The sequence below is a fragment of the Fundulus heteroclitus genome, chromosome 18, assembly GCF_011125445.2.
Source record: "Fundulus heteroclitus isolate FHET01 chromosome 18, MU-UCD_Fhet_4.1, whole genome shotgun sequence".
NCBI lineage: Eukaryota > Metazoa > Chordata > Actinopteri > Cyprinodontiformes > Fundulidae > Fundulus > Fundulus heteroclitus.
In genome coordinates this window covers 29997307-30010563 of record NC_046378.1, presented here as the reverse complement: position 1 = coordinate 30010563, position 13257 = coordinate 29997307, and the positions used below count along the sequence as shown (strand labels likewise).

General features: G+C 41.5%; 1 protein-coding gene across 10 annotated transcripts in view; it reads right to left on the bottom strand.

The window, feature by feature from the left end:
* The window catches only part of robo1 (roundabout, axon guidance receptor, homolog 1 (Drosophila)), a 494194-nt gene that overhangs the window by 164976 nt on the left and 315961 nt on the right, over nt 1-13257 (bottom strand). For all 10 annotated transcript variants that reach the window (XM_036149998.1, XM_036149997.1, XM_036150000.1 and 7 more), the window contains one exon: nt 1400-1726. In XM_036149998.1, coding sequence (XP_036005891.1) covers nt 1400-1726 — 327 coding nt within the window. The remainder of the gene's footprint in view (nt 1-1399; nt 1727-13257) is intronic.

The window sequence follows — 13257 nt, the reverse complement described above, 5'->3', positions numbered from 1 at the left end:
GCGGCAAATTACCAATAAGAGATCTTATTGTTTTTTTTGGGTTTTTTTGTTTGTTTTTTTACAATGGCTTTTTCTGGCCACCCTTTACAGAACAGCCTTCAGACTTTAGAATTTCATTCTGGATTTAATTTGGGCTATCAGAGTAAAGGCAGCTTAATAGAAACGCATGTATTGTTTATCTTTCAATAAAAAAATATATTCTACTTTGTTTTTTGTCTACTAGATAAAATTAAATAAAAAAAATGTTCGTAGAGGAAATCTGACACAATCTGGAACATTTGAATTGATGGAACTACTTTTGCTTGAGGCACTGCAGATTATGGGTTCCGTACACAAAGTTAAGACGATTCCACTCTGATCATCTGAAGAACCTTATTGTTACTTCAGTGCACATGGAAAACATGTCAGAAAAGCAATCCGAATTGAAGTGTTTTGTCTCATCTGAAACCAGACTGTTGACCATTACAGCTGAAATTGCAAACTGCACAGCAAGCATTCAACTTACACCCCGAAAGCAGCCTCTGCAGAGTCCGACATCAGACCACCAGCCAACCCACCGCACTCCAGAGTCATTCACACCTAAATGCAGTCAAGCACACACACACGTACCATTCTTTCTTTCCCCATCTTGATTAGATTACAGTGAGCGGGTTGGTGACAGCCTCTGGGCATGCTTGAAGAGCGGTTGATATCTGAGCCGTCCTCCTCAGCCCACACTCTCAGCCAGTCAAGACAGAAAGAGATAATATGTCTAAAGAGCTGACCTTACTGACGAAAGCCACTTCTAAAGAACCCTTTGAAACAAATTTATCAACACTGAATGCAATAAATAGAAATTGTGAAATCATTTAGAAATATTTATTACATCTAATGGAGTGCTTGGTCAAAGATTGCGCTTGGGCTTAAATTGTCCATGTGTTCAAATTCACTTTTGAATTAAGTGGAATATATTAGACCCAATATTCATCTCTGGTATTTCAATAAAATGAGTGAGAACCCTCTGCGCTGAAAGGTGACTGGACGCGGATGCAATGATTGCACTGGCTTCAGTATAAAAACCTCACATCTATCGATCTGACAAAAAGCAGAAGCTGTGCCAAAACAGAAATGGCTTTGTTCCTATTGTAGCTTCTGACCACCTACCAAGGGTTCTTTTAAGAAGCACTCACCCTGGAATGATCAGACCACCTCGCCCCCAAGGCTCCACAGGCCTGCCGAGACCTCTGGCCCAAACACATCCTGCCCATCTCCTGAGAGATTATCCAACTCAATGAACACATTGAGAGCAGAAACAGTGGAAGAAACTGGAGCCTGCTATTCAGCTCTATCTGAAACCAAACTCCTTATTCACACTCACAGTGGAGCGGGAGAAAGAAACCAGAAGACGTGCTGCACTTACTTGCTACTTCCAGCGAGGCATTGTGGCTCACTGCCTCTCCCAGGTAGTTGCGAGCAACGCAGACATAGGAACCTTCGTCCGGCTTGCTCCGTCGTCCGTGGACAATGCGAAGGAAGAAAAGGGAGCCGCTGGGAAGAATCATGCGCTGGGAACGGGGATTGTCCCTGTCTGTTTCCACCCGCTCACCATCTTTGTACCACTCCACCGTGGGAGTTGGCCACCCCTCCGCCTTACAGTTGAGAGTGGCAGGCTCCCCTTTGGACACGATCAGGTCCGATGGGTGCTCTACAATCCTAGGTGGGGTGTCCTCTTGGCGCAGCCGGGATCCTGAAAAGAAATTAGAACAGTCAAAACTAGCATCTGTAAAAATGTACACTCCCCAAAGTGTCATTTTGCTGTAAACTGGAGCATTGTTCAATTGAGAAGAATGGGTTTTAGAGAAAGCACAGCATTTCACAACAGCAGGCATATAGAGGCTTAAAACAGTGTTTGTAACTATTAACCTTGGTACATTTATCACATTACCACAAACATCAGTATATGTTATTCGAATTTAATAAAACAACACCATGTAAAGCATTATTGTGAAGCAGAAGATAAATGGTCAATGGTTTTCAAAAGTTTTTCAGAAATAAAAGTCACAAAAATGTGCTTTTCACTTATATACAGCGTCTTCCCTCAGTTAACCTTTACTACAATTATAGCTGCATGCCTTTTTTTGACACATCCATTTTTTGACACATCCATTTTCGCCAAGTCATAATGATTCAGGTTCAGTCAAACTAGAAAGAGTGTCTGTGCACACAGATTCTCGATAGAATTTCAGTCTAGACTTAAGAACTTTCTAACATATGAAGATTATTTGATCAAAATCCTTCCATGGCAGCAATGGCTGTATGTTTAGGGTTGCCGTTCTGCTAGAAGGGAAGCCTTTTGCAACCTCCAAGAGATTCTCTCCCAGTACATCCCTGTGTTTGGCTTCATCTACCTTTCATCATCAATTCAGGCCTGCTTCTCTATGCCAGCTGAAGAAAAGTGTTTTCATAGCACACAATGTTTCACGGTGGGGAGGCATGTCTGCTGTGTCCCCTGCATAGTTTGTGGCAAACAAGACTTATTTTGGCTTTTTTCCAATGATCCCCTTCCACTTTCCACTCTTTCATAAAGGCCAGATTTTTGGAGTGCCTGACTATGGGTTGTCCCATTGACAGGTTCTCCCACCTGAGCTGATATCTGCAGCTACTCCACAGTTACCATGAGCCCTGTGGCTGCTTGTCTGAATAGTTATCTCCTTGCCCGACGTGTCATTTTAGGCGGACAGCCATGTCTTTGCGGGTTTGCAGTTGTGCCATACTCTTTCCATTTTCAGATAAAGGCTCGAACAGTGCTCTGTGACCTGTCTGCTAGGTGGCTTGTTCTTTATGATGCTGTTTCTCCACTAACAAACGTCAGAGGACTACATAGCTGTGTTATTGTTCAGATTAAAGTACTCACAGAGGGACTCTTTTTCCTACTTTGGTTACTTTTAAAGGCAACTTGTTCCACTGTATTAAATTTAGGGCCATCATTGGAAAGACGGCTGTTTTAAGGTTATGTGACAAAATGTGAAGAAATCTAGTTGGTATGAAGAGATTGGAAGGCCCGTACAAGTATTTTGGGTTTTGCATAGCACAACTTTTGTAAACAACATTCTATTTATGAGAAGTGCTCCATTCAATCCCACATTCACTGCTTGTATGTGTGCATTTTTTCTTTCAATTTCCCTGGACTACACTTAGCATGTCCAAATGAATACAGGACAAAAAATGTTATGTCTATTGTCTTCCACTTATCAGGGATTGGTCCACAGGGGTGGCAGCCTAACTAGGGAGGCCCAGACTTGAAATGAATTTGAGTTATTAAATTAACACAAAGAAACCAAATCTCTTAGTGTGAAATGCATATTTTTTAAGATACAAGGAGTAGGGATAACAACTGCTCAATCTAGAACATCTCTTTTTAATTAGAGCATGATGTCTTTCAATAAAGGTTAACAATGATACAAATTATGTCGCTGTCATTTCTCAGTTCAAAGAACGGAACAGAAAACAAGGGAGGGAACTGTAAAAAACGAACGATGCACCTTGAAGGCAAAAGGAAATTAAGAGATAAAAGATAAGATAAGGGCACACCTCACAGCGGCCTCGCAAACAGGGAGCCGAGAGCAGAAATCACACTGCGAGAGAAGCTAAATCAGTGTCAGTAGCTGTGTCAAAGGAGTTAACACCCGGCTGCCATCTCTGGTCATTACCATCGCTCCCTGACCAGTCAACTGTGACTATCAAAGCTGATTTACATGCAAATCAGCTTCCTGTTGTTAATTCCTGAGGGCTGCGTCTTGCACTGTGCTCCAACACTGCCGTTTGTCAGGAAGCGACAGAGGGCTCATCCCTCCTCACCATATTGCCCACCGTAGGCCTTTGGAGCCAATTCAGCACCTATTAAGGAGAGTCAGGTCTAATTGGAGGCATAGGCCTACAATTAATTTACCCAGTATCCCGTGAACTTGCCACACTGCCTCATTTATGTGTCATCCGCCCAACCCCCTCTCACTTTTCTCAGAAACTGGTGCTGAGAAGGCATCTTCAATTGGTGGCTACATTTTTTTTTTTTTTACGTAAAGTCAGCATAATTAGTGACAGCTCTGTGGAAAGATTAATCACTTCAATGCAAATGTGTAGTATGGCCGGTGAAATATAATTAATCCAGCAGCACAGCAGAGGACGTTTTGATCATGTCTCCTTTAAAAGTCAAGCTTAGACTAACAGTGATAACAAGCTAAAACTGGGTGGACTTTTCGAAAACGAATTGGTGTAATTACAGGAAATACCTTCATTCTTAGCATTCCCTCAATTGAATGTATGCATCATTTCAACTCGATGTTCTTTCACTAATGCTACAAAAGCATTGCTTGATATTTTGAGTAATATCTCACTTTTTGGAACCTTTTTTTTTTTAATAAAGTGAAGTCTTAGAGTATATCAATGGTTCTCAGACTGTGGTGAAATAAGACTGATCATATCGGCTAAGTTAGGTGTTTAAAACACATTTTTGTGTTCAGTACTTAAAGGGTAAATATAAAATAAATAAATGTTTCCCTAAATTGTCCCACAGAGGGGAAATCTGTCTCTGAATTTAACCCACCCCTTGGGGAGCAGTGTGATGCTAACTCTGAGTGCCACACGGCGAGCAATCTGTGATCAAGGGTCTTGCTCAGGGACTCACACTGACAGGCTGAGTTTCTAACTGGCAAACTTTGCGGCCTCTACCACACTCCCACAAATTAATTGTGGTATTGCCCTGATAAGGACAAGCAGCCAGGAGATGGGTTGTCAAAGATGTTGATCTTTCTTTAAAACTGAATCTACTCCAAAGGCTACTGCAACAGAGAAAATGAGGAGAATTAAAACGTAAGAAGTGAAACAGACAGCCAGTAAATGGTTTATAGACATATTATAACATAATCTATAAACACTTTATAAATCATTAATAACTGTTTATTATTTATAAATAAAGGGCGAGAAAGAAACAAAGCTGACCGGTTTCTTGCCATATAACCAGCCAAATCTAAATGTGGCTTAAACGTTTCAAATTCTATATATTTCATCTAGAGTTGCTATTCTAAATATCTCAGTCTAAAGTACAACCTTGTCAGGTCAATACGCATTTGTAAATGTAATATCTGTACCATGAAAATATCCACTTTATTACTTTATTATAAACATCTACAACTATCTATGGGAGCCTTGTTGTAAAGTGTACACCATGACACAAAGTAGAATATTACATGGTACAGAATTATCTTTTCATGGTTGTACATTAGCCTAAAATATTTAGTATAGCAACTCTAGAACAAAAAATATAGAGAATTTCAAACGTTTTAGCCAACTATAAATTTGGCTCATTATTTTGCAACAAACTAGTCAGTTTTGTCTCTTTCTCACCCATTATCAATGCATAATAAACAGTTAATAATAATAAAGTGTTTACAGATTAATTAATAACATATCTACAAATCATTTATAAGCCTCTATAATGGGAGCCTTCTTATAACGTGGCACCGCTAATTTTAGATTAGACTAGTTTGTTCTGTTTTTTTTTTTCTTCTTTTCATTGCTAAAAACTGTCTGTGTGTATGCCCCATTGTGGGACAAAGGGATTCTTATGTTCTTTTATCCTCAATTTATCCCAAGGGAGACAAAGATACTTTGACTTAGTATCATGCTGCCACCATCATGTTTTAGCACAGGGATGATACATTCAGGTTGGTTTGCAGTATTAGTTTTAGTATTAGTTTTACATCATAAATACATTTTTGCATATAGACCAAAAAAAGTCACATTTTGGTTCTTTCTAATTTCATAAAGAGAGAAGGTTGAGGTTTCATAGAGGAATTGTTAGAATAGAATAGAATATTTATTGTCCCACAGTGGGGAAATTCAGTGGTATCAGCAGCAAGTAAGGTTAAAATAAGGTTAAAGACCGGATAATGTGTAACATTTTATTTTAATAAAACAGTTAAAGAAGTATGAAACAAATTATTGATTTTGTGGTAGGGTCTTTCTCTCACCCACCACCTGGACTGGGTCGAAGGGCCATCCTAAGACAGAGCTATCTAACGTCTTCCTCTCCACACCATATAAGCTACTGCTCCAAAGAAACGCACCACAGAAAATGGTTGATGCTACCAGAAAGTTAAAAAAAGTCTTGAGGCATCTGTTTTGACCCTTCCTGTAAAGAGCATCACTGCTGAGACTCCAGTCCAGTTTATTGTTCAAGTGAACCCCCAGGTACGTATAAGAGTCAACCATCTTAATGTCAGTTCCCTGGATTTTCACTGGTTTCTGTATGGTTAACCATTTAGAAGTGGCATGGTGGAAGGAACACAGTACAATCAACGATACGTGATTTGTTGAGTGTTCACTGCAAGTGATTACACTCGATTTGTATGACTAACGTGCAAACTCGTTGTAAAAGGTAAAGTGAAGTAATCTCTGTTTATGTAAAAAATGCTCTGAATGAGATGGGAGTACATTTTCAGCATTCTGAGCACAATCCTAACCCCTATTCCTGCTGTGTATATGTGGAAGTGTGAAGGCTTTGCCATGCTGATCCACACAGATACTCGGAGTGAACTCTGTTACTTCAGCCCCATTACACCAGGGGGTAAAAAGACAAACAGAGGTTGGAATTAGTCCACCACAGAGCAAACACTTTGTGGCTCCATTCTACAGGTTGAAGCACTCTAAGGTGTTAACTGTTTCCATTCCTTCAACTACCGCACAGACTATTAACCTGACAACAGCCAGCTGCATGTATCGCTCCGCCTAGCTCCACTCACATACATCTGGGACACGGCTCATTGAAAATGATTTACCCAACCAAATTTTTGGTCTGGCCAATCAGGACGCAGGGCGGGTGTTTCATGGATGTGACGTAGTGGAGAAGCCACCGTGAGATTCCAACAACAATGGCGGCTCGCATCGAGGAAGCAAGCGTTAGCATTGATGCTGCTATTTCTTCCGTGTTGTCCAATCTACCTAATATTGTTTCATTAAAAGAACATCAGAGAACGGCTCGGGCGGTCAGCCCGGGATCGACTCCGACCCGCGGCGCTTTGCCGCCTGTCTTCCCCCCTCTTCTTAGCGCCTCGGCTCGCGGAGCGGGGGGGGGGGGGGGGGGGGGGGGTGGACGACACGTTTTCCGCGGACCGGCTCGCGGAGCGGGGGGGGGTGGACGACACGTTTTCCGCGGCCGCCTCGCCAAGATAGCGCTGCGGGAAACCCTGCACTACAGCCGCAAACACATAAAAAAATAATAAAAGTTGTTTTTTTTCCCGCGTTTAGCACGTCGATAAAGATGACAGACAAGTGGTTTATCCAATCATATGCAAGGAGTTTTGATAAGGCCCAGCCTTCAGTAAAGGCAATGCCTATGGCCGTGTCCCAGATGTATGTGAGTGGAGCTAGGCGGAGCGATACATACATCTGGCTGTTGTCAGGTTAACAGACTATAGGCCAAATCTAAAATTGAAACAAGAGATGGGCAGAGTGCACACTGCACTACTGAATCAAGCTGTTCAGAGTCTCCTGCCCTCATTACTTTGAGTCATCCAACCCACCCTCCCCCAGCACTTTTTTCTTTTTTTTTTAAAGTGCTGTCCATCCTTCGACTCTGCCGCTTCAAGCACCCTCTCTACCGTTCTCTACCCCCCACCCCGCCCACGTTTTCGCTTGCAGACAGAGAATGTGAGATGAGCTAATGCAACACACAGCCTTACCAAAGGGAAGCTGGGACTTCTACTGCAAGGATCTGATCGATTGCTGCCTGAGGCCAGATTCTCCTTTCTGCCTTAACCCTGACACTTGCCAGTGAGCTTCTGTGCTTTTTTCCCCCTTATTTACTAATGCACACACACTTAAACATTCACAAACTTCAACTATACTTTAGGAAGCTTTGTCCCAGAGGTGGAGGTAATTGGAAAAAAACAATTCTCAAAGACTTCTATCGACAAAAAGTAAAAATGTCTTAAACAAACAACAAGGCCTAAAAGTAACAAATAACCCTCAAAATGTCAATCCACATGACACATCCAATGACACACTTATTTATGTATTGTTCAAAGGAAGATTTCATGAGGGCCTTTGTACATTTGTTCATACTAGAAATCCAGGTTTCTACCACCCTCCAGACAGGGATGAAAATAGCATTATAAAGAGATTTGTAATGGATCTCAGTAAGTCAAGGGCTTCCTCCTAGAAATCAGATCAGCAGTTATTATTTGCATATTAAGACTGAGGCGACTGGGTATTTATCAATTCATCAGCGTTTTGGTGCTAAACTTGCTTTTTATCTGGCCACATGAGGTCCTGATCTGCCAATAAACTTTATAAGCTTCCTCAATGTGATGCACAAATAGATATTTTGTTTCACTATGCAAACCCAGAGTTACGCTGAGAAACCAGTTGGTACCGGGAAATTGGCACGTTTTGGTCGATCTGCTTTGACCAGTGATCAATCACAGGTGGGTAGGAAATTCAAAATCCAATCGCTTTGAAAGCTTGGTCAAAACTCTACCAGGTATCTGAAAAACAATACTTGCTGAGAAAGCTATTACAGGAAAGAAGACTTAAAGTTATAATGTAAAATAAAAAAAATATATTTTTTATCTAAAAATATTAAAAACAACCGCTTTCTTCCTTACACAAAAGTTTTTAAAGTCGCCTCTGCTCCTCAGATACTTAATGACTTTCTGGAAGATTAGAAAAGTATACTTTGAATGTTATTTTTGTATACTCCCATATGTTAAAAGCTTATTTCAATGAGTAAATCACAATCAAATGAAGCTAAATTCCACATCACCACATCAAAGCTATACAAAAACTGGAGATAGGAAATCTGAAACAAAATTCTGCTTGTTGCATCTCTAGTTCCTGAAAAGCACCTGCATACATGTCATTCATGCTGTGAGAGAGCGAGACTTCCAGACTTGCAGTGAGCAACGGGAAGGCTAAATAGAGTTACCTATTTATACGTTTGAGCTTTCAGCCTCCATCGTCGAGCATATTAGATTTGGAAATGCTGCAGCCTTCTGGAAATCTCACAGTTAAATCAATGATCTAAACAGTGTCCTTTACAATAAAAGCAGCTGTTCGAAGAGAGCCAGAAGCTGTTCTTTTTTAATGCTAGCAGCAGTAAACATGCTACTAGGGTCTATAATTATTTCTCCTTTTTAAAAGTTTTTTTAAGTGACCACTCTCTCACACAGTGCGAAAGTATCCCTGCTGTTAACATTAATAAGTATTGACCATTAATGACAGGGAGGCTAGAAACAAATAATTAGAATTATGTTAATCAAAGTTATTTCAGCATAATCTGAATCAGCTAAACTGGTACATGTCAAAGTGTCACAGAAATCGGAAGTTATAAATTGACAACAACGTTATTTTTTTTTTACAGATCAATGTAAAAAGTATTTGTATTGCACTTTACAATACGCAGAGGTTAGGGAGTTTGTCCGGCAATTGGCGGGTTGCCGGTTCGATCCACCGCTCCGACCGTCTCAGTCATTGTGTCCTTGGGAAATATACTTCCTGAATAGCGTACCGCGCACGTGACGTCACCGACTCAAGAGCAACGCCCCTTTTGCCGCTTAGGTAGGACATACAGGTAGAGAACGCCCGTAGCAACCAGCTATTACACGCGCAACAGAAACAGCGATATGACTGACTTTGCAGCCGTTAAACTTTCCCAAGACGATGTCCCAGGCACACGGTTTACTGGTCGAACTGTCGAAGAACACACCAACCTTCAGCTCAAACGATGGCTTGAGTGTCGAGGGCTTAAAAAGACCGGAAAACGGGCCGAGTTGATCGAACGGTAAGCTTTGTTTATTTTTCCTGCGCGGCGGTCATGGCGTCGTCGGCCGTTTTTTTTGTTTGTAATCACCGTCCAGGGATCGGTATATGTTTAATGTTTGTCTTATTTGAAATGTTTTTGAGTAAGCTATCCTGGTAGCAGGGTATGAAGTTAGTGCCTGCTACCATGATAGCCTATATGCTATCATGGTAGCAGGCACTTCATTATTAACATGTCGGCCACCAAAATACTCTTACCTGTTCACTACTTGATGTCGCTGGAATTGGGTCAGGATGTTCTTCGGTTGTGCCCTTTCCTCTGACAAAATGCTTGCTACATATGTACGCGAATTTGGTAACCTTTTCCGGGTTGAACTGTTGTGTAGGCCAACCGCACCGGTGAACCCAGCGCACACATGTCGCCTTGGCAGTCTTGAAGAAAACATCCTTCATATGCGGCCGATCAGCGTACCTCGAGTCGCTGTTGCTCGTTCCATAGCAACAATGTTTAAAAACCATGGTTTTAGATTTGGAAAAAGCAGTCGTTTACCGAGTAAAACCAAGGGTAACACACGTCTCTTTTACAGCGAAACAGCGGCGGACTATGCAAGCTTGCCCTACTGCGTACCACGTGATGTGACGTCATCGTGACGTTACGTTTCTAAAAATAGCTCGCTCGCGGTACGCTATTGCCTGCTGCCGGCAGTCAGAGGGCCCAGTGGTGCCGATGTATGGCAGCCTCGCTACTGTCAGTCTGTCCAAGGGCAGCTGTTGCATCTAACATAGCTCACCACTGTCAGGGTGTGAGTGGGTGAATGACTGTAGTGTAGAGCGGTTTGGGGTCGTTAGACTAGTTAAAGCGCTATAAAAGTACAAGCCATTTACCATTTACTGGAATTTCTGCTCAATGCATTCATGAGATGAAGACCTTCATTTAATGTACATGACTGTTATTTAATGCAAATTGATGTGAGGATCACAAATAATTTTTACTGCCAAAAACTGTCAGGCTCATGAGAATATGTTTTTGTTTTTTTTTGGCTCTGTATATGTGAGAGTTTGCAATCAATCAAATTTCTCTGGCTCAAAGTAGGAGAGAGGTCCATACAGCATCCTTGACTCCCAGCAGCCTCAGGACACTAAAGAGCAAGCAGGGATTACTTTTTCAGACACAGAGTCATTCCTTAAATCAAGCACTCTTGCCCTCCTCAATTAAAAGCTTATATACCTACAGAGGCTTAATAATGTGTGCAAAAAGTATACATCTAATTACTTTCCTTCCCAATAATACATGCGCACATAAGTACTGGAAGAACTGACGTAAAGCTGGAGAGAAGCTGAAAGCAATAAAAAGAGACCGACTAAAAACAATTACCTAGCAGCAGTAATCAGTTACAGTCCAGTGATTTCCATAACTTAAAAATAAATGTGCCTCTGTTTCGAACAGCCTTTTTCCATGGCTACTATCTTGGCAATGTGCAAGGAGGAGGAAGGGAGCCAGACACATGCCCTTTACCCAGAAGAACTCTCAGGGGAGGAGGACAGTGAAGCAATTTAGATCCGTTGTCAACGCAGCCCCCTGAGGTAGGGAGACCGGATAATGTGTCTGTTTCCTCGAATGATAAAACAGCTTCACAATGCTGCAAAGTTCACTCTAATTCCTGCGACAGAACAAACTCAAAGCTTCGTACTGACTTTGTGTGGTAAGAGCAGTAAAGTTGAAATTCCCCCAACGAGGGTGGTCAAGGTCACGGAGCGAGACCATAATTATCAGGTGTGTCGGGACTATGACACATATGATACCCACCCAAAACAGAAGTCCAGGTATGCAATGGCGCAGATCTGGAATATGGATTTGTGATAAAAGAGGCCAAGCACAGTAGGATACTCCCCAGCTACAGCCACATTAATCTGTGATTAGGGGACTTAAAGGGGATTTATGGCAGAGATAAGAGCAGAGGGTGTGTCCCTCAGGGGTAGCCAGGCCATGACTGGAGCCATGCCTCCTCAGGATATGGCCAGCCAATTTAATGATTGAGCGCAAAACAAAAGGCAACCTTTTCTATTGAATTAGAAAAGATAACAGAGTGGAGGGCAAAGATGAGTCGGAGAGATGGAAACGCGCAGAAAAGGCAAGGCACTGTAGTGCTGCTGATCAGATGACACCAGCTGGAAAATGAGACCAAATCTTTAGCGGTTTCGGCTTCACAATCCCACCCCGGAATGTGCCGCATGAATGACTTTGCCAGTTGAATCAGATCAAACCTGTTTTTAATGTTACACAAGGCTATCGCTTACACTCCTAAGAGCCAGGATTAGAGCCGTGTGTGTGAGTGTATATGGAGATGCAGAGGTGGGGCGATAACGGGGGGTGATGGATAGCTTTATGGCCTCTTTCTCTCCTCATCTCTTTTGTCTCCATTTACCAAACAGAACAGTGTATTGTTATCTTCACTTGCGCTGCAGCCGCACTTGAGAAGAAATATCACCTTACTTAAAATGGTACCTCTGTTCAAATTTGTGCATTTTCAAGTCAAACAAAGGCCCTGCTTAATACCTTTTTAGTTTGTACACATCACAGCATCTTGACTTAACATTATTTGACTGATCATCTTCCTTTCTGTTTTAGTAACTGAGTCACTTATTTGGCTGAGTACAATACTCCCATTGATACTGGAGAGGGCTCCGGTATGGGCGTGTTTAGCGATATCAAAGTGTACCAAGGTTTTAAAAACTTGCAGTCTCAAACCCACTGTTATTTTTCCATCATAGCATTCCTGCACTTTAAGGTATTTTTAAATGGATATCAAAGAAAGAACTGGAGAAGGCAAAGTTCTTTGTTGCCCTCCCCCCACCTATTGCTAGGTCCTACTGGTCAGTTCAATGGGGAAAAAAGGGTCAGTTACTTCCAGGGTTTGCAACAAAGACAAATTTAGCTGTTTTGAAATATTTCTGGCCACAAATGAACAGTACTTTACCACTGCAGTAGGCAAACCAAGAGCAGCCTATCAGTTAGGCAACTCACAGTTGGCTTGCTATTAAATCACATAGCCTGACTAATATAAGGTTATTATATTCTTGGAGTTACTCTGTAAAGAGCAGAATGTCAAAAATATTCTGTGCAACAAGCACATTTAAGTGAATTCCGCTGATAAATACATGATCCATTCAGCTGCTTTTACTCATGTCTACATATAAAAAAGCTAAGATAAACGTACAAAAACTTTATAGAAAACATTAGAACTGCAATAATCATAATCTTAGCAGCAATAAGAATATTTTTTTTTATGTTCCAAATACAAAACAATTACATTTTGGAAGTTGGCAAAAGGAGAAAACAGGTACTTAATGTCCCAGCTTTGGTAATGGGGCACTTCCACTATAGCAACATAATAAAACTATTTTCACATTTCCTTATTTTCCCTTCATACCAAATCTCTTCCTTTTTTCAATCTCCTTCAC